Genomic DNA, 25498 nt, shown 5'->3' on the forward strand with positions numbered 1-25498 from the left:
TTCACCGCAAACCCTTCCTTGCACAGCAAACCCTTCGTTGCACCGCAAACCCTTTGTTGCACCGTAAACCCTTCGTTTAGGCCATCCGCAGGGAAAAAAAAGAAACACTTCCATCTGCAGCACTTTTCCCCCATTTTTCACAAAAATCCAAAATGTACCTGTATTTTGGCTAATTCCTTACTCCTGCACTGCGGGAGCTGCAGGGGCCTTTGTTACGCCACTGCCAGGATGTCGGGGGAAAAAGATACAAATTTGGCTTGGACACCTTATGTGGACACAAAAGTTATGGGGACCTAAGCGTGAACTACCCCAAATAGCCAAAAAAGGGCTTGACACTTGGAAGGGGGAGGGGGCAGCGAAATGGTTAAAATGCGAATAACTTGACATTTTAGATTGTGTATTTGTTTTTTAAATCGACCTTTATTTTTACTCATAAAACGAAATACAAATAAACCTAAAAGAATCTCTAGATACTCAAACACAAATAAACCTACATTTCACTAGGGAACAAAGCTTTAAAGAAGGTGTAATCAGAGGACGTGAATGACGTCACCTTCTTGACAGCATACTTGATCAAAGGCGAGCCTGCGTTTCTTATTGGCAGAAACCACCAGCCAATCATGGTGAAAAGTCTAAAATCATGATTTGTTTACACAGCCATTAACACGAAATGTCAACTGCAGGAAGAAAGGCAACCCGCAGCCCCGCTGAGGAATGTGGCGCTTTGTAAAGACTACTGCTTCTAAGCACCACAACTCTGGGAACCGGAGCCAGGGCCACGCGGACTCCAGGGTCACCCCAGGACCAACAGTGTAAAGGGTCGTTGCCTGGAGACCTCACACAGCACTGAAAGACCAGACTTTGGGGGTTATTCTAACTTTGGAGGAGTGTTAATCCGTCCCAAAAGTGACGGAAAAGTGACGGATATACCACCAGCCGTATTACGAGTTCCATAGGATATAATGGACTCGTAATACGGCTAGTGGTAAATCCGTCACTTTTCCGTCACTTTTGGGACGGATTAACACCTCCTCCAAAGTTAGAATAACCCCCTTTGTCTATGTAGTGCTGCGTGAGAGGAGCCGGGGTAGTCAGAAACAGCGCTACTTCCTACAGTGTCAAATACTTGCGTATCGCACCATTTCTATAGCGCTTTCGTGTCTCTCGTGGAGGCCCCAAATCGTTTTTCTGGCACGACCAGTGTGTAATTACTGTATTTGGATGGCAGACGGTTCCTGGGGGCGGCCAGATGGATCAGCGTTGCACTTAGAGTCGGGCCTATCCGTGCCAGGCTTTCACGGTGAACTTATACACGTGACCCGAAAGAAAATCATTTCAGCAGTCAGCAGAGATCCTGACAAACTGTCCCGGCTCCGACCCTTCTGGGCCTGCGTTGGGCACCCCTGCTCCGCATTGTCTTAAATGTGAAAACGTCACCCCAGTGTTTTTCTCTGCAGTACTGTAAATCCTATATCTGGGCTTTACTATTTGTATTTTGTATTTATAAAAGCGCATTCCAGCGGAGGCATCGAAGCGCTCAGAAGGGAAAGATAAGTGTCAAAGGCAAGGGGAAAATTCGAAAACCAAATTAATGCGGTAAGAGCCAAGTTTTAACTAAGCTCCTAAAGGGTTAGTAGTTTTAAGTGTGGCGCAGTGGGGCTTTGTCTGACATCTAACACACTGTTCCAGCCCAGCAGTCCACCCAGATGCAGCAGCCTGACATGTGACTGACCCCGTCCCAGCTACACTAGCGTCAGTGAGACACGGTCTATGGGGAATCCCACAACCTCGCCTGAGTGAGGCCCAGTCCCCCGGCTCCTTAGAACACACACATCTCAGAGCTGTTTGCACATCACTGCGGGTGTCAGAGCGGTAAAAACGAGCTGGCGCCCAAGAAGGGCGCGCCTGCTCTGTTTAATTGTAAGCTACTCAGAGAAATCCGACATAAACATCTCAACTGGGCACTGTTTTAAGGCAACACGTGCAGGTCCTGATGGAAACTAATTTGGGATGCTTTCAAGCTGAGTATGCTCTGGACTGCTTTTGATACCAAACCAGAAATTACAATTTGGGTCCCTGCCACGAGCCAGCACTAGAAGCAGTACCTTGTTTTAGATGTATTTTCTTAGATAAACAGAGATAAGCACATTACCATTATATAAATTGCATCTTTCTAGAAGCAATACCTTGTTTTACATGTATTTTCTTAGATAAACAGAGATAAGCATAGTACCATTATATAAATTGCATTTTTCTAAGGCAGTGCCTTGTTTTAGATGTATTTTCTTAGATAAACAGAGATAAGCACATTACTATTATATATATTGCATCTTTCTTAGGCAGTGCCTTGTTTTAGATGTATTTTCTTAGATAAACAGAGATAAGCACATTACCATTATATATATTGCATCTTTCTAAGGCATTGACTTGTTTAAGATGTATTTTCTTAGATAAACAAAGATGAGCATCCACAGGTCAGCCTGGCGGAAATGTTGTAAAACAACGTTTCCACTGGTTAGCCCGGCAGAAACATCGTAACACAACGGTGGTGAGGCCTAACCACCGCCGTATTGGAGTTCGGGTGGTTCAACCTCCGAACTCATAATTGGGCCCTATGTCATTAATTCTCAGCCTTTCTACAGCAGTACGGACTGGTAGTTTATAGCTGGGCACAGGTCTACAAGATCCAGACGTCATCTGTCATTTCAGGGTCATCTAATATTTATAGATTGTATTCTCTCACACCCACTAATGCTGTCTCTAAGCTAAAAGAGTGTTTCATACTCTTAAGAGGGTGCAACAGAGTTCTCCATGAATTTTATCGGAAACTGTGAGCATGAGATGGGGGATTTTGAAGGCAGTTTGGATCCACAGTAGGTTTCTTTAAGAAGAGGTTTAACATGTAAACTTCGTACTTGTATAGCGCACTACTCACCCGTTAGGGTCTCAAGGTGCTGTACGCATACCGCTGTGGAACCCCTCCTGGCTTTTCCCTGTGAGGCGCCCACTCCTGGGCACCCCCAAGGTGAAGCAAGGCATCCCAGCGCTGTTGGGGCCGTTGTGGAGATTAAGCAAGCTATTGCCCAGAGTTACAGAGAGGGACCCATGAATTAGATTAGGCACCGATGCGAGAATTATCAGGTCCGAGGAAATTGAACCCAAGACCCGCCGAGGCGGGAATTGAACCCTTGTCCTGGGCCAGATTTCTTCATCAGGGTCTGTCCCAGTTTGAGTGCTGCCTGGCACACACCTGTGTTCAAAAAAGGAATTGATCATTTCAAGCCAGTTCGGATTCAGACCTTGATGATGTTTTGGCCAAATTAGGTAGTATGGGTCAGCTGTGTAGGTGGGGGGCTTTATTTTCATAACGGTGTCTTTAAAAGACTCCTCTGTAAGCAGTCTGAAGTCAGACAATGAGGCACCTGTTCTCTTGGTGCTAATTATGCCGGGTTTATCTAAGGTGGAATAGGAGGGAGGCTTCTTGTCTGAGCACGTTGATGTTATAAAGGCAGAATCCACTTCATCACGTTTCTCTGTCCCAGTTTCATTCTTGGATGTTGGAGGGCAAGATTCTATAACCATTTGAAAGGATCTATCTTGATCTATTGGTTGCAGAAATAGCTTCAGCCAGGATTGCAGCTTTGTAGTAGAAAGCTTGTTTTACTAATGGGTGCTCGGTTAAAGGTACAGAGGTATTTCTTACATTTTCTTTTAACCTCTGAGAATTCCCTCTGCTCCTTGTTAAGATTATCAGTGCTTCAGGTTACAGATTTTCTCACACGCTCATTTTTATGGTCCTTCTTGACAGGCAGACAGTTATGTGAGTACCACTCAAGAGGGACTTTGGCTCCGTCTGTGTGTGGGGAGCCAGGAGTGCATGTTTTGATTGGGCAGACTTGTGTGCTCCCACAAAAAAGTGCTTGCCCCCCACACAGCTGTGGTCATTTTGTTTATTTATTCAGCTTCCTGGGCTTGATATTTCAGGGGCACACACATGACATTGCAATGCTGTAAATGTGTCTTAGATGACTAGATGATTTATGGCGTTTTTCTCTGGCAGCATCACAGATGGGAGGTGGGCAGTCCTTAACCTGCATGAATGTTTCAGGTCTGGCTAGTGCGTCTGTCTCTTGACCTTTTAACCTCCATCATTACTGGTACACAGTTTTTTGCTTCTACACAAATACAAATCCATTCCCATGCTACTTATTTGTAATAGTTCACATTACCATGCAATGTTCCTTTAAAGACAGCTCTGTTGGCTTTACCAATGCTTGTTCATAGTTAGGGGTGCCATCTTGTCAAAAGAGGAAGATGTTAAAAGATTGCACTGGAGGAGGGTTGAAGCTTCTGTGCGGAGCCTGTTCTACAAGGATGTGTTTGTTGAAAGGGCATTGCCAATTCGGCTTATCTAATGGGGTTCAGGTTGTTCATTGCTTGGCTTCAAGTTGTTTTTATATTTCAAGGCATCTGTGGCCATTATGTGGCTTTGATGCCATTCTGCCAGGGTTCAAGTCAACGTCTTCAAGATGGTTGGTACATAGGTTGGTGAGCGGACATGGATGTGTTTGAGTAACTTCAGTGGATTTCCCATAGAGGTGCTAGGACGGGTTTGCTGTGTAATCATTTTGCGGGAGTTGTGTCTCATGCGTTATGTTGTTGTAGGGCCATATGAGATTAAAGCTCAGATTGATGAGCCACAGATCTGAGTATAAAGCTGAATGAAATATTGTGTTTTAGTCACAGGAGTTAAAGGCATATTACCCGCTTTGTGTGGAACGACTCTTAGTAACTCAAGAAGATTGACACCTTCCAGTGCACCTAACACCCATAAGAAGGGTTATGTAGGGTCATTCACAGCCGGTGCCAACAGGTGCTATTTGTGGGGTACCACTAACCCATTCTAACTTTGAAGGCAATAACACTTTGAATTCTGGGACTTGTAGTTTCCGTTTCACCATTCAGTATTTGGCATTTAAAATCCAAGCACGCAGTGAGCCACTGGCTGAAATGCATGGACACCCAGACGGTGTCAGGCACGACATCGGGCCACTTGTCAGCGGTCAGCCACTCTAGGTTTTGTGTTTTGTTTTGGGGTACCAGTTAAATGCATGTCTTCACCCCTTACACTGTCTTCTCCGAGTGATGCTGGCGCCCCCTCTGACATCATGCACGTCAGCACACTCGTTTAGCGTGACACTGACTCATGCCTCCGTTCAACTGCAACAGTACCAAGGAGTTAGAATGACATATTTGTGTTAGTGGATATATTTAAATGTCCCTTAGGGTTGCAGTGTCCATTATTGTGCCTTTTTTAACCAATAATTTTGAAGTGAACATTTTTATATGGAGCCCTGCCCAAAACGTCCCTAAAAGATCAGCGAGAACTCAGTTGGACCAGTAACGTCGTAAATATAGCCATGGATCATCTCAGAACAATTTTAAGTTTCCGCGTATGATGCACTCTTCAAATATTATGTGACATGACATCTGTATCAAGGTATAAGGATGCTGCAGGGCATTGTTGCCTTGTGGGGCTGAGGGGCAAGAATCACATGCCAGGCAAACAAAGCCTGAAACTCAGATAAGGCAAACATCATGAAAGACACATATGGTACCCAGGGTAGACCTATCTGGCTACCTAGGAAATGTATTCTGACCCAACTTCAACATTGCAAAGCATCAAAGAGGTCTATTAGTCTAAAAACACAGACACATGTACCACATCCCAATGATAAAGTAATTGGCACAACATATATGGATGATCTCTGCGTGTCCTTGCACATGTTTGTAGTGAGCCACCGATCTAGTTCCCTGATGGTAACGTGCTCCTTGGAAGTAGCAGTCGCAGCACACACTTGCCAAGCTCAAAAGATGTTTTGTTACATGAGGCAGGAGCTGATGCCCTGGACAGGGGCAGAGATTAGAGCACCTCATTGGCTGAAGAGCCATGGAGGATGAAGGAGAGGGTAAGGACATGCGTAGTTGACACAAAGGATGCTGCTAGAGCATAGATTCGATAACCTGGAGCCTTAGATGGGCCTGAAGTCACAGACACAACACAGAGACAACCCGGAAAGAGATCAATGACCCTGCAGAAGTAGTGCCAGCCTCTGTGCGCTAGACAACAGTAGTAGCATCCTCTGTGCGCTAGACAACCTCATGCAACAGTTACCATTGTGTGATAACGTTAATGTCATCAGTGACTCTGGCTTTGTGTTCTAAGGACACGTGTTATCCTATCTTGGTGGGAACAAAACAAGTTTAGGGGAACAGATGGGTTCAATGTGAAATTATAATTCTAGAATTTATGGCAGAAAATTGATGCATTAGCTTGTTCCCTTACATGTGCAAACAGAGTAAAAATCAAAACACACATGAAAAAAGGTCAGTTTGCAAAAGGTAATGAGAGCACAGACCAGCTAGCAAGAGTACCACACACTGCACAAGTGACTCACATATTGTGTCAGGATCACACAGCACCGTTGAACCAGATGCAGGACACAAAACGTAGTCACTTACAGAGGCACACCCTATTATGTACCAAACCAGCACCCCTCTTACAAACACGCAGCAGTGTCAGTGGTTGGACAAGATGATGAATGCTGAACTTCATAAAACCCAGAGACACAACTGCATGGTTGATGCTGCCAGGAGAACAAGCACTACTCTGTAAGTTACCTTCACCTGAGAGGACCACTTGGTGACTGGGCGTATAAAAAAATACTTTCTTTTGACTTGCACACACAAAACAAAACTCTTTCGGAACATTAATATCTCAGAGGCGGAGACGTATTGTTTTTGTAGATCTGGGTTTTGAGGCAGTTTCGCCAGACTATAGTTTTTCTAAAACAACAATACTAAATATACCTGTGTAGAGGGGCTTTCCATCACCAGAGTTCATTCATTGGTCTGTTCAGCATCATTCACATTTGTCTACTGCTCATCACAACCTAAAAGGGGGCAACAGCCACGAGTGACCCTACAAACCGGTGCACGTTGTCCACGTCCGCCTAACGTTGTCCCTCTTATTTTGGTGACACAGCTAATCAAAGTCTGCTTTCTGTATTTATTTATTTATTTATTTACAGCAAATGGAGGCTATTTATTTTGCCTACACCTGGCGGCCCAAATAGAGGAGGTTTTATTTCCCACCTGCCTTTTTTAAGTGGCTGTTATAAGGTGTTTAAGTAAAATTGTAACATTGTAGCTGCCTATGACTTGAGTGCCTGGTTTGGCAGCTTGTGGTTTATTCTTGTCTTCTCCACAAACAATCATTAAAAAAACATCTAGGAGCAATTGGAAGGCAACTTATTTAGAATTATCACTAGTCAATCAGCCATATCACAGGTTGTTTTATTAATTTTTTATTATCAGTATATGTTGGCCACGTTTAGGTGGGGGCATATATTTTTTTCTTTTTGTGACATATTCCTTACACATTTTTTGCAACAAAATAAAAATCGCATGAGCCTGCCAAGGCCAGACCTGTTAGCTTTGCCAATGTTTGTTCCCATGTGTTATTTATATAGTGCAGACCAGAGCGGGTGCTTTACATAGAACAGAGCAAACAGATGACAGTCTGTTGGTTACAGGGGCACCAGGGAACGTTTATGAAGCATTAAGGCCCGAGGTGAGGGAATCAGTCTTAAAAGGGAGCAAGCTTAGTCCAGAGGAGGGGACGCTCTTTTTTTCATTTTTTCCTCCTTGTTTTGATTATTTTTCACATCATTATGGATTGAACCGCAGATGATTGGGGTCCATTTTTTATTTTATTTTTTTGTAAGCCTCGCTTTATAGATGATGCACCGGGACTTGAATTTAATCTGAGCTCGGATTGGGGGTGCCCCTGGAGTTATTTCAGAGTTGGGGAGAAGTGGATGAACTTTCTTTGCCTGAGTTGGAAGGGGCTTTCACAAAACACTCACATTTCTTAACATTATACTCGAGTAACTCACCCTGTCCTGGGTTTACTGTGTTTTCTGGAAACTGTAGTCATGTTTATGCAACTACAGGCTCGGGCCTACAAGTCCCAGAATGCAAAGAAGGAGGCGTGGACTGGACCAGCTCCTCGTGAGCAGACCTCAGATGCTTGTAAACTCCAAGAGTGCATGGAAGGGAAGCCACTGTGCAGGACCGTGTCCACACCATTATAGCTGGGGACGAGGCCTTGCTTAATTTCATGATTTGTACACTTACATGGTTTTATGTGCATCACTGCGTTGTACATAAATTGGCGTGTGCATGTTGTCAGAGAGTCGACAGAGCAGGGAGCTCTAATGCAAGAATCCAGTTTGCCTTTGAAGCCAGACGTTCACTGCATATTCACAATGTCCGTGGTGCGGCATTCCTTGCTAAATCATGCAGGGTTAAATCCCTTTCCAGCATTCCTTGCTAAATCATGCAGGATTAAACCCCTTTCCAGCATTCCTTGCTGAATCACGCAGGATTAAACCCCTTTCCAGCATTCCTTGCTGAATCACGCGGGATTAAACCCCTTTCCAGCATTCCTTGCTAAATCATGCAGGATTCAACCCCTTCCCAACCAGCATGTGCCCCACAGAGAGAGAGTGGAGTGCGGCTACACATTCCACCGAGGCAGAGACTTTACACCTTCAGAGGGTTTCAGACGTAAAGCTGCGCTTTATCAGTTCCTTTAACCCAGGGCTCGACAAACTCCTGCAATCCAGGGTTTTGTTTGACTAGCTCCCTTAATCCAGGGTTTTCAGGATTTTGTTTGACTAGCTCCCTTAATCAAAGGTTTTGTTTGACTGGCTCCCATAATCCAAAATTATGTTTCACTAGCTCCCTTAATCCAAGGTTTCATATGACTAGTTCCCTTAAACCATGGTTTATTTTCACTAGCTCCCTTAATCCAGGGTGTCATATGACTAACTCCCTCGATCTAGGATTTCGTTTCACTAGCTCCTTTAATCTAGGGTTTCGTTTGACTAGCTCCTTTAATCTAGGGTTTTGTTTGACTATCTAACTTAATCCAGGGTCTCATGTGACTAGCTCCCTCAATCCAGGGTTATCATATGAGTAGTTCCCTCATTCTAGTGTTTCGTTTGACTACCTCCTTTAATCCAGGTTTTCGTTTGACTAGCTACCTTAATCCAGGGCCTCATGTGACTAGCTCTCTTAATCCAGGGTTTCATATGACTAGCTCCCTCAATCTGAGGTTTTGTTTGACTTGCTTCTTTAACACAGGGTTTCGTTTGGCAAAGTCCGTTAATTCAGGATCTCATGTGACTAGCTCCTTTAATCCAGGGTTTTGTTTGTCATGGTCCGTTAATTCAGGGTTTCGTTTGACAAGGTCTTTTAATTCAGGGTTTCATATGACTAGCTCCTTTAATCCCTCAGTCCATGGTTTCATATGACTAACTCCCTCAATCCAGGGTTACGTTTCTCTATGTCCCTTAATCTAGGGTTTTATTTGATTAGCTCCCTTAATCCAGTGTTTCATTTGACTAGTTCCCTTATTCCATTTTTATGCTTGGTTAGCTCCCTTAATCCAAGTTTTTGTTTGACTAGCTCTCATAATCCAGGGTTTCGGTTGACTAGCTCCTTTAATCCAGGGTTTTGTTTGACAAGGTCTGTTAATTCAGGGTTTTGTTTGAGTAGCTCCTTTAATCCAGGGTTACGTTTGACTACCTCCCTTAATCCAGGTTTACATTTGACTAGCTCCCTTAATCCATGGTTTCGTTTGACTAGCTCCCTTAAACCAGAGTTAAATTTCACTACCTCCCCTGATCCAGTGTTTTGTTTGACTAGCTCCTTTAATCCAGGGTTTTGTTTGACAAGGTCTGTTAATTCAGGGTTTTGTTTGAGTAGCTCCTTTAATCCAGGTTACGTTTGACTACCTCCTTTAATCCAGGGTTACGTTTGACTGGCTCCCTTAATCCATGGTTTCGTTTGAGTAGCTCCCTTAAACCAGAGTTACGTTTGACTACCTCCCCTGATCCAGTGTTTTGTTTGACTAGCTCCTTTTATCTCCTTTAATCCAGGGTTTCGTTTGCCTAGCTCCTTTAATCCAGGGTTTCGTTTGGCAAGGTCTGTTAATTCAGGGTTTTGTTTGAGTAGCTCCTTTAATCCAGGTTACTTTTGAATACCTCCTTTAATCCAGGGTTACGTTTGACTGGCTCCCTTAATCCATGTTTTCGTTTGACTAGCTCCCTTAATCCAGGGTTTCGTTTGACTAGGTCCCTTGATCCAGTGTTTTGTTTGACTAGCTCACTTAGTCCAGAGTTTTGTTTGACTAGCTCACTTAGTCCAGGGTTTTGTTTGACTAGCTCCCTTAATCTAAGAGTTCAGGGTGGAAGGTAAGGCAGGTGCCTCTTGAGGGAGTGGCCTCAGAAGTTTCAGAGTTTAGGAACTGCTTCTGAGAAGGTCTGGGACTGTTTCACAGCCCTCTCAGCTTCCTGGGATAAACCCCTTTGGCCACTAGAACACCCCGGCACCGGCTGATATCCTAACTTCTGTCCTGTCCCCTCCTGCACTTTTTACCTACCAATCATTGGCTTCTGCTGAGCTATTCTAGTTCGATCACAGGAATCAAAAGAAGATTACAGCTCCCACAATGCATCAGGCGACCACACAAAAGCGCAGGACTGGAACCAGTGTCTGTGATGACCTGGCAGAGGGTGGCCTTCCTCGCTGCTGAGAGTATGATACATGTCTCTTGGAAAAGCATCCTTCCTCGCGTACGAGCTCAGCAGAAGACTGGAGTGGTAAATTATTTAATCTTGTGAAGGAGGAAGGTTTGGTACCAGGCCATTCAAACTGATTGATGATGTGATGTTTGAACGTTCTCACTCTTAATGTGGAAGAAATTCTCTTTTAGTTGAGTTTTTGCTTTGGGTGGACTTGTAAGTGCCAGGTGTGGATTGCAGCCAGAGAGATAGCTCAGTGAGATGAACGTTTCCACTGTGAACTGAGTACCATAAACTGGATATTAGTCCAATCTGCTACTCACAGAGATTAGAAAGGACAGCAACGTACCCATCCATAAGTGTTTCACTGGAGGCTTTGGGGGGACCCCTTGTAGAATGGGAGTTGGGGAGACCCGGAAGGGTGGGCTGTGGTCTGGCTGTAATCGCCGGGGGGAAGGGGCGCGCGGATGGTTGTGGACAGTGGTGATAATGCTGATTCAGGTGGTAACAGTGTTAAGAAGCAGAATCCGAAGTGGAACGGCAGGGAAGACATTGCACACCCACATGTGGCCTGAGCTGTGAACCTTCTGTCAATCAGGGTCAGTGGCACTGCAAGGCCACCATCAACACTAACAGGCACAAACCCACCACCCTCCCTCCAGGCTTCCCATAAGCCGTGGGCCATGGTGCCACTGCACCTGTTGCACTATTGACACCTACGCCCCTGATCAGCAGAGTCACATCAGCCTCCTGCCATTTCAACACGACACTGACCCCACTCAGTCAACACACATTGGGGGTCATTCTGACCCTGGCGGCCGGTGGCCGCCAGGGCCACCGACCACGGGAGCACCGCCAACAGGCTGGCGGTGCTCCCACGAGCATTCTGACCGCGGCGGTTCAGCCGCGGTCAGAAGCGGCAAGTCGGCGGGCTCCCGCCGACTTACCGCTGCTCGGGGGAATCCTTCATGGCGGTGGAGCACGCTCCGCCGCCATGAGGATTCTGACCCCCCCTACCGCCATCCTGTTCATGGCGGGAAAGCCGCCATGAACAGGATGGCGGTAGGGGGGGTCGCGGGGCCCCTGGGGGCCCCTGCCGTGCCCATGCCAATGGCATGGGCACGGCAGGGGCCCCCGTAAGAGGGCCCCGCAAAGTATTTCAGTGTCTGCCTTGCAGACACTGAAATACGCGACGGGTGCCACTGCACCCGTCGCACCTTCCCACTCCGCCGGCTCGATTAGGAGCCGGCATCCTCGTGGGAAGGGAGTTTTTCCCTGGGCTGGCGGGCGGTCTTTTGGGGACCGCCCGCCAGCCCAGGGAAAAACTCATAATACCCTCCGCGGTCTTCTGACCGCGGAGCGGTATAATGGGGGCGGAATTCTGGCGGGCGGCCTCCGCCGCCCGCCAGAATCAGAATCACCCCCATTATCTTTTACAGTGAGGTACCAGAGGTGTTGCTGTATGCAGTGCGAGATGAAACGATGTGTGCGGGGGGGGGGCAAGTGACAAAGGTGCCTTCGAGGTTTGGGGGAGCTAATCAGACTTTTTAAGGTGGGTTTACTAGATACCTTCAAAAGAAAAAAAAAAGTAAACAAGCATTTGCAATGCAGTGGGTTTTGCATTTGCTTGAGTTAGAGGTATTGGCGTTGTGAATTCATAACTGGACTTTTTTGCCACATAAGTTGGTCAACCCTGCCTCATAATTTGGTATTTCCTACCACATAATTCCTGTGGGCCTGCATATTACTAAAGCACTTTCATTTACCTTCTTCTTCTTTCTGCAAGCAAAAATGAAAATGTTGCCATTTAGCATCCTAATTTAAATCTGCCATGCTAATTCCAATGGTATACCACTTTCACCATCCAACATAAGAGTTGCTTTCTGGCTAACACAATACCCAAAACAAGACAGCCACGGGGGAGTAACAAGAGAAATAAACTAGAAGGGTCACCCAAACTTATCAAAAGTGTACATACTAACAGTCATAGTGTAATAGGGATGTTAAGTTGGCCTGAATCATGGTCATAATTACAATAAGGAGAGGTTAATAAAACATAAACAATGATCATATAAACTAAATAAAAACCTTTATCAGAAATAAATGTTTGGCATTAGACTGTAATGCCCACAACAGCCCCTAGAGAACACCACAATGAAAACAGCATTTGTAAGAAACATGGTCATGTAACCATATAGTTAGCCCCTAGAGAGCATAACCACATGAAAAGAAAATGACTGAAAATATTGCAGTGTAATCATATTTTCAGGGCTAGGAGGCCTACTGCAATGATATTACAAACAAAACCCTTAAAACACAAGCTACTCTCAGCTTTAAAACAAAAGTTGCAGCTAAGAGAGAGGTAAAAAAAAAAAGACACTGAACGGAGGGAGGGGTTATTATTTTGGGGTCCCCAATAACATAGTTACAATAACATAAGACCCGGAGGTGATCTAGACAGAAAGCGCAGGTTGTGGTGAACGTTTTGGTGGTGGTCCCACTGTCTTAGGACCCCCAAAGACTTAGTTATGAGCAAAAATGATTTGCAAAAGAATGCCCTGCAAAGCATTATGGGAGTGACCGAGTGCAGCAAATATTGTAGTATGTTGACTGTCATGCTCAGAACAGCCCCAAGAGATCAACATAATAAAAATATCATTTGTAGGAAACATGGTCATGTAACTATATAATTAGCCACTAGTGTGGGAACCCAGAGATGACCTAAACAGAGTGTGTCCCATTGACCTAGGACTGCCATAGGCTGAGTTATGGACAATTTTCTTTTTAAAAAGCATGCTTGCAAAGCATGATGGGGCGAGTTTTCCCGAGTGCAGTGAATATTGTAGTATCGGACCTCCCACTGTGCAGGGAGAGACGTTGTGGATTTCTGTGTTTTTCAGTAAAGCATTTATCAGTTATAAGTGTTTTTTGTGAAAGCTATGGAGCTGAAGGGAAGAGCCAAAAGAAATTAGTCTGATTTGGTAACAGTGTGAACAATGTGACCAGCAGGCTAATGCCGCCGATGGAGTTTGCACTCTTGCAGCTGTTTGCGCTGTGAGGGCCATGGCTGCCATAGAGCACGAAGGGGAGAGACAAAAGGAAAAAATATAGTTCTCCCACGCTGAAGTATATCAGCAATCATGCAATTTTCCATGTAACAGGTTCAGTCTGCAACGTTGTAACAAAACCGCCCCAAGGCGGAACAAAGGTAAAGCAATTACCAATTACATCAAGGGATTTTTGAAAGGCACGTCCACGAATGAGTGAAAGTGATGGCCGTGAGGTGGGCGTGGTTAAAAGCCCACAATACTTACAACAGGTCAAAGCACTTGCACGCTCGACCTAAAGAAAAACTAGCAGACATTTCCTAAAGAGTTAAATACGTCCCAGGTAGAAAAATCTAAGCTCATGCATCCATTTTTCACAGGTATATTCAGGGTCGCAGCTATGGGGATGTTTTCGGAGTTAGTAAATGTATTTGCTGATAAAAAGTTGGGTACAAGGGCTTTCAGTCGGGTAGGGTGAGGTATCAGCTGTCTTTCACCAGAGATTTGTACATAGGCACGGACAAAAACGCACACACTCCCACACTCTGTGTTTTCAAAGACTTCATAAATGTTACATTTTTACAAAATCTTGTGTTTTCTCTTACTCAGTAACACTACCAATTCACATTCCTCTGCCTTTCCACTGCCCCTAAAGCCACTCTCACCCGCCTTACCATTAAATGACAACCTGATTGTAGGAAAATCTGATGAAGCACCCCCTCTCCCCACAATCCTACTGACCCTGGGAATAGTCTTCTGTGAAGAAGAGACAAAACAAAACTACAAGTTCCAGAATGCAACACAACACTAATGCGCGAGCTAATCAACACCCAGCATGGAAAGGCTTTTGATTTTCATGGCAGCAAACTTTAATACTGCTGGGGTGGGATATCTGTATGGAATTCCTGTTTTCCACCAAGGAGTTCTGAGGGACATCAAATTGTCAATAGCAAAGCTCGAGTTGTCAATGATATTAGTCAAAAGCACAAGATGAAAAAGTTTCCTGGATGTCCTTTTTAGCCACATATAATGTTATGTTATGTGTGGCCCCCGAAATCATCTGTTCCCCTCCCCCTGTTGAACTGATAGACAGACGTAGATGAGTATGTGGAAGCCATATATACGCCCTGACTCAAATGAAAAAAAAAACTGCTCCCCCCCCACCAACGCCCCCCCCCACCCCCAAGCTGTGCCCTTTCTTCTGTCCATTGGAGCAATCAGGTCACGTTGTTTCCCACTGTCACCACATCACAGGAGTGAATAACCAGATTTCAGATCTACCCTACATGATCGACTTTGGAAAGGACAGCCGCGGAGACCCTCCTCAGTTTGTGGTTTATGTGTCATCTGACCCACCTGACAAGTGCACAATATTGACAACCTATCCGACAGATTCGTGAATGCCCCCAGGGTGCGCGGTTACGAAGCGCGCTTTTGCACACTTTGCACACTTTAAGCTACAGAACGGCACACGAGGCGCTACATTTAAAGTGGTTCGTATTAGTCACTTTAAAAATGGCACAAGCGCACCAAAGAACACTTAGTACTACAGCATTTAAGGTGAGGATTTACTTAATGTACAGAGGGATCTTTCCGGAGCTCAGGGCAAGTCCAAAGTTTACAATATTCCAAAGAGAAGTGAAGGGGTCCCACATGGGACATGGGTGGGCTTTCTATAACATGAGAGACCAATGATAGCGTTTAATACCCCTCCGGGGCTCTCGCGCCACAGGTGTAATTACCCCAGCCCCCACCTCAGATCCCGTGCTGTTCTCTGCACTGTGGTATTGTGTATTTTTAGTATCAATACTCTGCAAGCACCAGCCCTGGCAGACGAAATCTGATCGGAGGGTACTGTCCACACCTCACAGAGGCCAGCCTCGTGCTCCTCTTAACTATAGACATGCTCCTCCTTTCATTGACACCATAAGGATGAAACGAGGAGTCCGTCACGGGCACCGATCTTCAGGGCACAGAGAGGCCTGAAGCGAGTGCCTTAACCCACCGAGGTACATTACCCTGTGGGGGGTCCCCTGCCTGAACCCCAAGACCGCTGAGAACTAGAACTATTCACGAAGCAGAACTGACATTCTAGGCCTGGAAGGAGCATCCCTTCAGCACCAACCCTGCTCCACCTGCCCCCCCCACACCCCTCCACAGGGCCAGCAGATGGCTCCTTGGCACTAGGGCACCGGAAGTCCATTGCTGGATTTCCTATTTACAAAATAGTGGAACTTGGCACTTCAGGGAAGCGAGCAAAGGTTACAGCAGCAACGACTGGTGGCATTAATAAATCTCACAGATCCACGTGCAGCGCCCTCGTGATATTGTTATATTGGGGCCCTCTATGCCCAGACACGCTGCCATGCCACCGCCCACATACCACAGGTACAAATGGCAAGGCACAGAATTTCCCAAGCTGAGCTTTCAGTTTGCTTATCTTTCTAACCAGGCAAGGTATTAAATCAGATTGTGCTAGGGCATCAAAACTACAACTCCCAGAATGCACTGATTTATAAAACATTATTCCAGGGCGGGAAAGGTGGCCTGTCTACATGGAACAACCTGGCAAACCTAACAAAGGACAAACCACAGGTGCCTTACAAGTCACACACACCACAGGTGCAGTGCCCACCACACTCACCCCGGGTGGCTTATTATTATTAGCCACACACAAAATAGGAGCAGTGCCAACCACACGCACACCACAGGTGCCTTACTCGCCACAGACATTGCAGGTGCAGTGCCAACCATGCACACACCACAGGTGCCTTACTAGCCACAAACATGGTAGGTGCAGTGCCAACCACACGCATACTGCAGGTGCCTTACTAGCCACAAACATCGCAGGTGCAGTGCCAACTACGCGCATACTGCAGGTGCCTTACTAGCCACAAACATCGCAGGTGCAGTGCCAACCACGTGCATACCACAGGTGCCTTACTAGCCACAAACATCGCAGGTGCAGTGCCAACCACGCGCACACCACAGGTGCCTTACTAGCCACAAACATCGCAGGTGCAGTGCCAACCACACGCATACCGCAGGTGCCTTACTAGCCACAAACATCGCAGGTGCAGTGCCAACCACGCGCATACCGCAGGTGCCTTACTAGCCACAAACATCGCAGGTGCAGTGCCAACCACGTGCATACCACAGGTGCTTTACTAGCCACAGACATTGCAGGTGCAGCGCCAACCATGCACACACCACAGGTGCCTTACTAGCCACAAACATGGCAGGTGCAGTGCCAACCACACGCATACCGCAGGTGCCGTACTAGCCACAAACATCGCAGGTGCAGTGCCAACCACACACATACCACAGGTGCCTTACTAGCCACAAACATTACAGGTTCAGTGCCAACCACATGCATACCACAGGTGCCCTCCTAGCCACAAACATCGCAGGTGCAGTGCAAACCACACGAATACCACAGGGGCCCTACAAACCACACACACCCCAAGTCCTGTGCCACAATACACATAAAAAAAGATGTATTGCTACCTAGATACATACCACATGGGTACTACTAACAACACACATAAAACAGGTGTGCCCATAAAAACACCAAGCATTGGTACACTGCTAACTCTTACATGCAGCATGCGTGTTGCTGACCTTACACACACCAGAGGAGCACTACTAATCACACGGATACCACAGGTGCACTGCTAACAGGACACGCACAAGAGGAGCACTGCTAAACAAACACCTATCACACCTTCAACACACACAACACAAATACTACATGTGTGAAATACATACTACACGCATTTGAAAGGTGCACTGCTACCCACATCGCCGCCACAAGGGTGCCACCACCAGCCATACACCACAAGTGCACTGCTAACCACCCAGGTATGGCAGGGGCACCAACAACCACACATGGCATGTATCAGCTCAATCAATCAGGACTTGTGAAGTGCGGCTAATCACCCATAGGGTCTCAAGGCACTGACAGGGTCTATATGCTCTTCTCACCACAATGTTATCACATAAACCACAGGAACACTGCTAAACACACAACATCCCACGGGTAGACTGCTAACCACACACACATCCGACAGGTGCACTGATAACCACACATGCATAGACTGCTAATCACACACACGCCACAGGTGTGTTATTAACCGCGCACACGTAGACTGCTAATCACACACACGCCACAGGTGCACTGATAACCACACACACATAGACTGCTAATCACACACACGCCACAGGTGCACTGTGAACCATGCACACATAGACTGCTAAGCACACACATGCCCCAGGTGCACTGTTTAACCACACACATATCGCACAGTTAGACTGCAAATCACACACATCCCACAGGTGCACTGCTACACACACACACACACACACACATAGACTGCTAATCACCAACACGCCACAGGTGCACTGCTAACCACGCACACATAGACTGCTAATCACACACATGCCACAGGTGTACTGTTTAACCAAACACACATCCCACAGGTAGACTGCAAATCACACACATGCCACAGGTGCACTGCTAACCACACACACATCCCATAGGTAGACTGCTAACCACACACACATTGCACAGGTAGACTGCTAATCACACACATGCCACAGGTGCACTGCTAACCACACACACATGGACTGCTAATCACACACATGCCAAGGTGTACTGTTTAACCAAACACACATCCCACAGGTAGACTGCTAATCACACACATGCCACAGGTGCACTGTTAACCACACACACCGCAGGTAGACTGATAATCACACACATGCCACAGGTACACTGTTTAACCACACACACAACCCATAGGTAGACTGCAAGCCACACACATCCCACAGTTAGAATGCAAATCACACACATCCCACAGGTGCACTGCTAACCACACACACACACACACAGACTGCTAGTCACACACAAGCCACAGGTGCACTGTTAACCATGCACACATAGACTGCTAATCACACACATGCCAAGGAGTACTGTTTAACCAAAGACACATCCCACAGGTAGACTGCAAATCACACACATGCCATAGGTGCACTGCTAACCACACACACACATAGACTGCTAATCAAACACACGCCACAGGTGCGCTGCTAACCAGGCACACATAGACTGCTAATCACACACATGCAACAGGTGTACTGTTTAACCAAACACACACCCCACAGGTAGACTGCAAATCACACACATGCCACAGGTGCACTGCTAACCACACACACATCGCACAGGTAGACTGCTAATCACACACATGCCAAGGTGTACTGTTTAACCAAACACACATCCCAGAGGTAGACTGCAAATCACACACATGCCACAGGTGCACTGCTCACCACACACACATCCCATAGGTAGACTGCTAACCACACACACATCCCATAGTTAGACTGCTAATCACACAGATGCCACGGGTGCACTGTTAACCACACACACCCCACAGGTAGACTGATAACCACACACATGTCACGGGTGCACTGTTAACCACACACCCCACAGGTAGACTGATAATCACACACATATCACGGGTGCACTGCTAACCACACACACCCCACAGGTAGATTGATAAGCACACACATGTCACGGGTGCACTGTCAACCACACACACCCCAAAGGTAGATTGCTAATCACACACATGCCACGGGTGCACTGTTAACCACACACACCCCAAAGGTTGACTGATAATCACACACATGCCACGGGTGCACTGTTAACCACACACACCCAACAGGTAGACTCATAATCACACACGTCACAGGTGCACTGCTACCCACAGGTAGACTCATAATCACACACATGTCACAGGTAGACTGATATTCACACACACGCCACGGGTGCACAGTTAACCACACACACCCCAAAGGTAGACTGATAATCACACACATATCACAGGTACACTGTTAACCACACACCCCACAGGTAGACTGATAATTACACACATTCCACAGGTGCACTGCTAACCACACACACATAGACTGCTAATCACACACATGCCACGGTGTACTGTTTAACCACACACACATCCCACAGGTAGACTGCAAATCACACACATGCCAAAGTGTACTATTTAACCAAACACACATCCCACAGGTAGACTGCAAATCACACACATGCCACAGGTGCACTGTTTAACCACACACACACACACATCCCACAGTTCGACTGCTAATCACACACATGTGACAGGTGCACTGTTAACCACACACACCCCAAAGGTAGCCTGATAATCACACACATGCCACGGGTGCACTGTTAACCACACACACCCCACAGATAGACTGATAATCACACACACGCCACAGGTGCACTGCTAACCATGCACACATAGACTGCTAATCACACACATGCCACGGGTGCACTGTTAACCACACACACCCCAAAGGTAGACTGATAATCACACACATGCCACGGGTGCACAGTTAACCCTACACACCCCACAGGTAGACTGATAATCACACACATTCCACAGGTGCACTTCTAACCACACACACATAGACTGCTAATCACACACATGCCAAGGTGTACTGTTTAACCACACACACATCCCACAGGTAGACTGCAAATCACACACATGCCAAGGGGTACTATTTAACCACACACACATCCCACAGTTAGACTGCTAATCACACATGTCCCGGGTGCACTGTTACCACACACCCCCCAAAGGTAGACTGATAATCACACACATGCCACGGGTGCACTGTTAACCTCACACACCCCAAAGGTAGACTGATAATCACACACATGTCACGGGTGCACTGCTCACCACACATATCCCACAGGTAGACTGATAATCACACACACACCACAGGTAGACTGATAATCACACACACACCACAGGTGCACTACTAACCATGCACACATAGACTGCTAATCACACACATGCCACGGGTGCACTGTTAACCACACACACCCCAAAGGTAGACTGCTAATCACACACATGCCACGGGTGCACTGTTAACCACACACACCCCACAGATAGACTGATAATCACACACATCCCACAGTTAGACTGCTAATCACACACATGTCACGGGTGCACTGTTAACCACACACCCCAAAGGTAGGCTGATAATCACACATATGCCACGGGTGCACTGTTAACCACACACACCCCACAGGTAGACTGATAATCACACACACGCCACAGGTCCACTTCTAACCACGCACACTTAGACTGCTACTCACACACATGCCACGGGTGCACTGTTAACCACACACACCCCACAGATAGAATGATAATCACACACATCCCACAAGTGCACTGCTAACCACACACAGAGATTGCTAATCATACACCTGCCACAGATGCACTGTTTAACCACACACACATCCCACAGGTAGGCTGCAAATCACACACATGTCTAGGGTGCACTGTTAACCACACACACCCCACAGTTAGACTGATAATCACACACATGCCACGGGTGCACTGTTAACCACACACATCCCACAGATAGACTGCAAACCACACACACGCCACAAGTGCACTGCTAACAACACACACATCCCACAGGTACACTGCTAACCACACACACATCCCACAGGTGCACTGTTTAACCATACACACATCCAAGAGGTAGACTGATAATCACACACACGCCACGGGTGCACTGTTAACCACACACACCCCAAAGGTAGACTGATAATCACACACATGTCACAGGTACACTGTTAACCACACACCTCACAGGTAGACTGATAATTACACACATTCCACAGGTGCACTGCTAACCACACACACATAGACTGCTAATCACACACATGCCACGGTGTACTGTTTAACCACACACACATCCCACAGGTAGACTGCAAATCACACACATGCCAAAGTGTACTATTTAACCAAACACACATCCCACAGGTAGACTGCAAATCACACACATGCCACAGGTGCACTGTTTAACCACACACACACACACACACACATCCCACAGTTCGACTGCTAATCACACACATGTGACAGGTGCACTGTTAACCACACACACCCCAAAGGTAGCCTGATAATCACACACATGCCACGGGTGCACTGTTAATCACACACACCCCACAGGTAGACTGATAATCACACACACGCCACAGGTGCACTGCTAACCATGCACACATAGACTGCTAATCACACACATGCCACGGGTGCACTGTTAACCACACACACGCCAAAGGTAGACTGCTAATCACACACATGCCACGGGTGCACTGTTAACCACACACACCCCACAGGTAGACTGCTAATCACAAACATACCACGGAGGTCACTGTTAACCATACACACCCCAAAGGTAGACTGATAATCACACACACGCCACAGGTAGACTAATAATCACACACACGCCACAGGTGCACTGCTCACCATGCACACATAGACTGCTAATCACACACATGCCACGGGTGCACTGTTAACCACACACACCCCAAAGGTAGACTGATAATGACACACATGCCACGGTGCACAGTTAACCCTACACACCCCACAGGTAGACTGATAATCACACACATTCCACAGGTGCACTTCTAACCACACACACATAGACTGCTAATCACACACATGCCAAGGTGTACTGTTTAACCACACACACATCCCACAGGTAGACTGCAAATCACACACATGCCAAGGGGTACTATTTAACCACACACACATCCCACAGTTAGACTGCTAATCACACATGTCACGGGTGCACTGTTACCACACCCCCCCAAAGGTAGACTGATAATCACACACATGCCACGGGTGCACTGTTAACCTCACACACTCCAAAGGTAGACTGATAATCACACACATGCCACGGGTGCACTGTTAACCACACACACCCCACAGGTAGACTGATAATCACACACATGTCACGGGTGCACTGCTCACCACACATATCCCACAGGTAGACTGATAATCACACACACACCACAGGTAGACTGATAATCACACACACACCACAGGTGCACTGCTAACCATGCACACATAGACTGCTAATCACACACATGCCACGGGTGCACTGTTAACCACACACACCCCAAAGGTAGACTGCTAATCACACACATGCCACGGGTGCACTGTTAACCACACACACCCCACAGATAGACTGATAATCACACACATCCCACAGTTAGACTGCTAATCACACACATGTCACGGGTGCACTGTTAACCACACACCCCAAAGGTAGGCTGATAATCACACACATGCCACGGGTGCACTGTTAACCACACACACCCCACAGGTAGACTGATAATCACACACACGCCACAGGTCCACTTCTAACCACGCACACTTAGACTGCTACTCACACACATGCCACGGGTGCACTGTTAACCACACACACCCCACAGATAGAATGATAATCACACACATCCCACAAGTGCACTGCTAACCACACACAGAGATTGCTAATCACACACCTGCCACAGATGCACTGTTTAACCACACACACATCCCACAGGTAGACTGCAAATCACACACATGTCTAGGGTGCACTGTTAACCACACACACATAGACTGCTAATCACACACATGCCATGGGCACACTGTTAACCACACACACCCCACAGTTAGACTGATAATCACACACACGCCACAAGTGCACTGCTAACAACACACACATCCCACAGGTACACTGCTAACCACACACACATCCCACAGGTGCACTGTTTAACCATACACACATCCAAGAGGTAGACTGCAAATCACACACATGCCACAGGTGCACTGTTAACCACACACACATCCCACAGGTACACTGCTAACCACACACACATCCCACAGGTGCACTGTTTAACCATACAGACATCCAAGAGGTAGACTGCTAATCACACACATCCCACAGGTACACTGCTAACCACACACAGAGATTGCTAATCACACACACACGCCACATGTGCACTGCTAACCACACACATATACTACAGGTAGACTGATAATCACACACGTCACAGGGGGCCTGCAAACCACACACACATCACACAGGTAGACTGATAATGACACACATCCCACAGGTGCACTACTGCAAACCACACACACGCCCCACAGGTAGACTGATAATCACGCACGCCGCAGGTGCACTGCAAACCATACTCACCCACAGGTAGACTGATAATCACACACATCCCACGGGTGCACTGCAAACCATACGCACATATCCCATAAGTAGACTGATAATCACACACATGTCACAGGTGCAAACCACACCGTTACCACGGAAGAACTGCCTGCCACACACAAGGCAGGTGTTGTGCAAACCACTCACACATGCCACGGGTACCACGTACACCACAGCTGAACTGCTAACATAGCCAACTGTACACCGCAAACCACACCCATCATGCTGCATATCTACGGCTTACCACACAGAAAAGCAAGTCCTCTGCTACACACATCCCACGGGCGCGCCGTGAATCACACGCACACCACAGGTGCGCTGCCAGACGCACACATAGCGCAGATGCACTGGTAACACACGCGCACACCACACGTACAGTGTCAGCAAAACACATGCCACGGGTCACTGGTGACCACACAGCACTGTCGTGTTCCTGACAAGCAAGCGTGCAGCGGATGATAGGTGCACTGGTACCCAAAGCCCCCCTAGCGGCGCTCCGTTCACAGACACACCTTCCACGCACCCTGCCAGCCACAGCGCGCCACGGCCGCCTCGCTGCCCTTACCACAGAGGGTGGGCCACGGTGAACCGCCGCCCCATGCGGCTGTTGCGATTCATCAGCAGCTTCCGAAACAGCAGAGGCGAATTGCGGGGCGAGTTCAGGGGCGAGTGCATGGGCGAGTTGCGGGGGGAGTGGCGGGGGGAGTTGAGGGGCGAGTGGCGGGGGGAGCTGTGCGGTGAGGTGCGTGGAGAGACCCGCGGAGAGATCACCAGCGCCACGGGGGTCGGGACTTTCTTGGAGTTCAGCATTTTGGCGTCCGAGGGCCTCCAGCGACTCAAAATCCACCAACTGGGGGCACCTTCTATGGGACTAACAAAATGTCATCACGGCATACTTCCCGGGGGGCTCTTTGGCGCGCTCTCTGTGGGCTGCCTGGGCGGTTTGGCATAAGATGGCACCGTGCGTCAGCTTTCAAAGTCCCATAGACTCCTGGAAGAAAGAAACTGGGAGAATCCCTTCCGTGACTCTGAGTCCCATCAGCCTCTTTTCTCTGTATTTCTATTATTATTCGTTTTGTTATTATTAATTATGAGCCTTAAAGACGCCCGTGCCACAGCCAGGTGGTCCTTTTCTTTGCGCGCCATCCAACTGAGGCCAGCCAAGGAGCGCGCTCCGAAGGCGCCCTTCGCGGAGTCTTAACGGCCACTTTTTGCTCCGCGATGCGTCCTCCTGTACTCCAAGAGTTGCCGAGTTCCTGTTTTCTCTCGGCCGTGTGCGTTCCGGCACATCTGAATATGGAGGGCGGAGCCGGGAGGGGCCTGTCCGGCAGTGGGACAGCACTCGTGCCAGGGAGCCACGGGCTCTCCACGCCCCCCTGAGCTGGGAGTCACTAAAGAGCAGTCTCTCTGCTTGGAGGCTGCATCAGGAGGAGGGGCGAGGCTCCCCACACCCCCACGCCCCCGCCCGTGCCCTTTGGAGCTGTGCGCACCGCTCCTCACAAGTCCAACGACGCACGGCGGGAGGTGTCTGTGTGCCAGTCCGCCCCTGTCCGCTTGCCCAAACTTGTTGCCTGCCACCCCCTTTTGAAATCAAACTCTCTGTCGTGCGTAGGAGAAACCCGTGCCAAACTCTCCCCTGCATCCGGGCTCCTATCTCACATCACCAGGAGCAACGGTGCGTGACAGCTCGGCGGGTTCACGCGTCTGCTGCTGAGATCTGCGTCT

General features: G+C 47.6%; 1 protein-coding gene across 3 annotated transcripts in view; it reads right to left on the minus strand.

Annotated features, from left to right (window-relative positions):
* The window catches only part of PDE4C (phosphodiesterase 4C), an 837713-nt gene that overhangs the window by 353031 nt on the left and 459184 nt on the right, over positions 1 to 25498 (minus strand). Inside the window, exon 1 of one of the 3 annotated variants that reach the window (XM_069216589.1) lies at positions 24339 to 25047. The exons of the other annotated variants lie outside the window; for them this stretch is intronic. Coding sequence (XP_069072690.1) covers positions 24339 to 24583 — 245 coding nt within the window. The 5' untranslated portion in view covers positions 24584 to 25047. Of the gene's footprint in view, positions 1 to 24338; positions 25048 to 25498 lie in introns of those variants that run through there. 3 annotated transcript variants of the gene reach the window in all.

The sequence above is a fragment of the Pleurodeles waltl genome, chromosome 12 (genome assembly GCF_031143425.1).
Source record: "Pleurodeles waltl isolate 20211129_DDA chromosome 12, aPleWal1.hap1.20221129, whole genome shotgun sequence".
Taxonomy (NCBI): Eukaryota; Metazoa; Chordata; class Amphibia; order Caudata; family Salamandridae; genus Pleurodeles; species Pleurodeles waltl.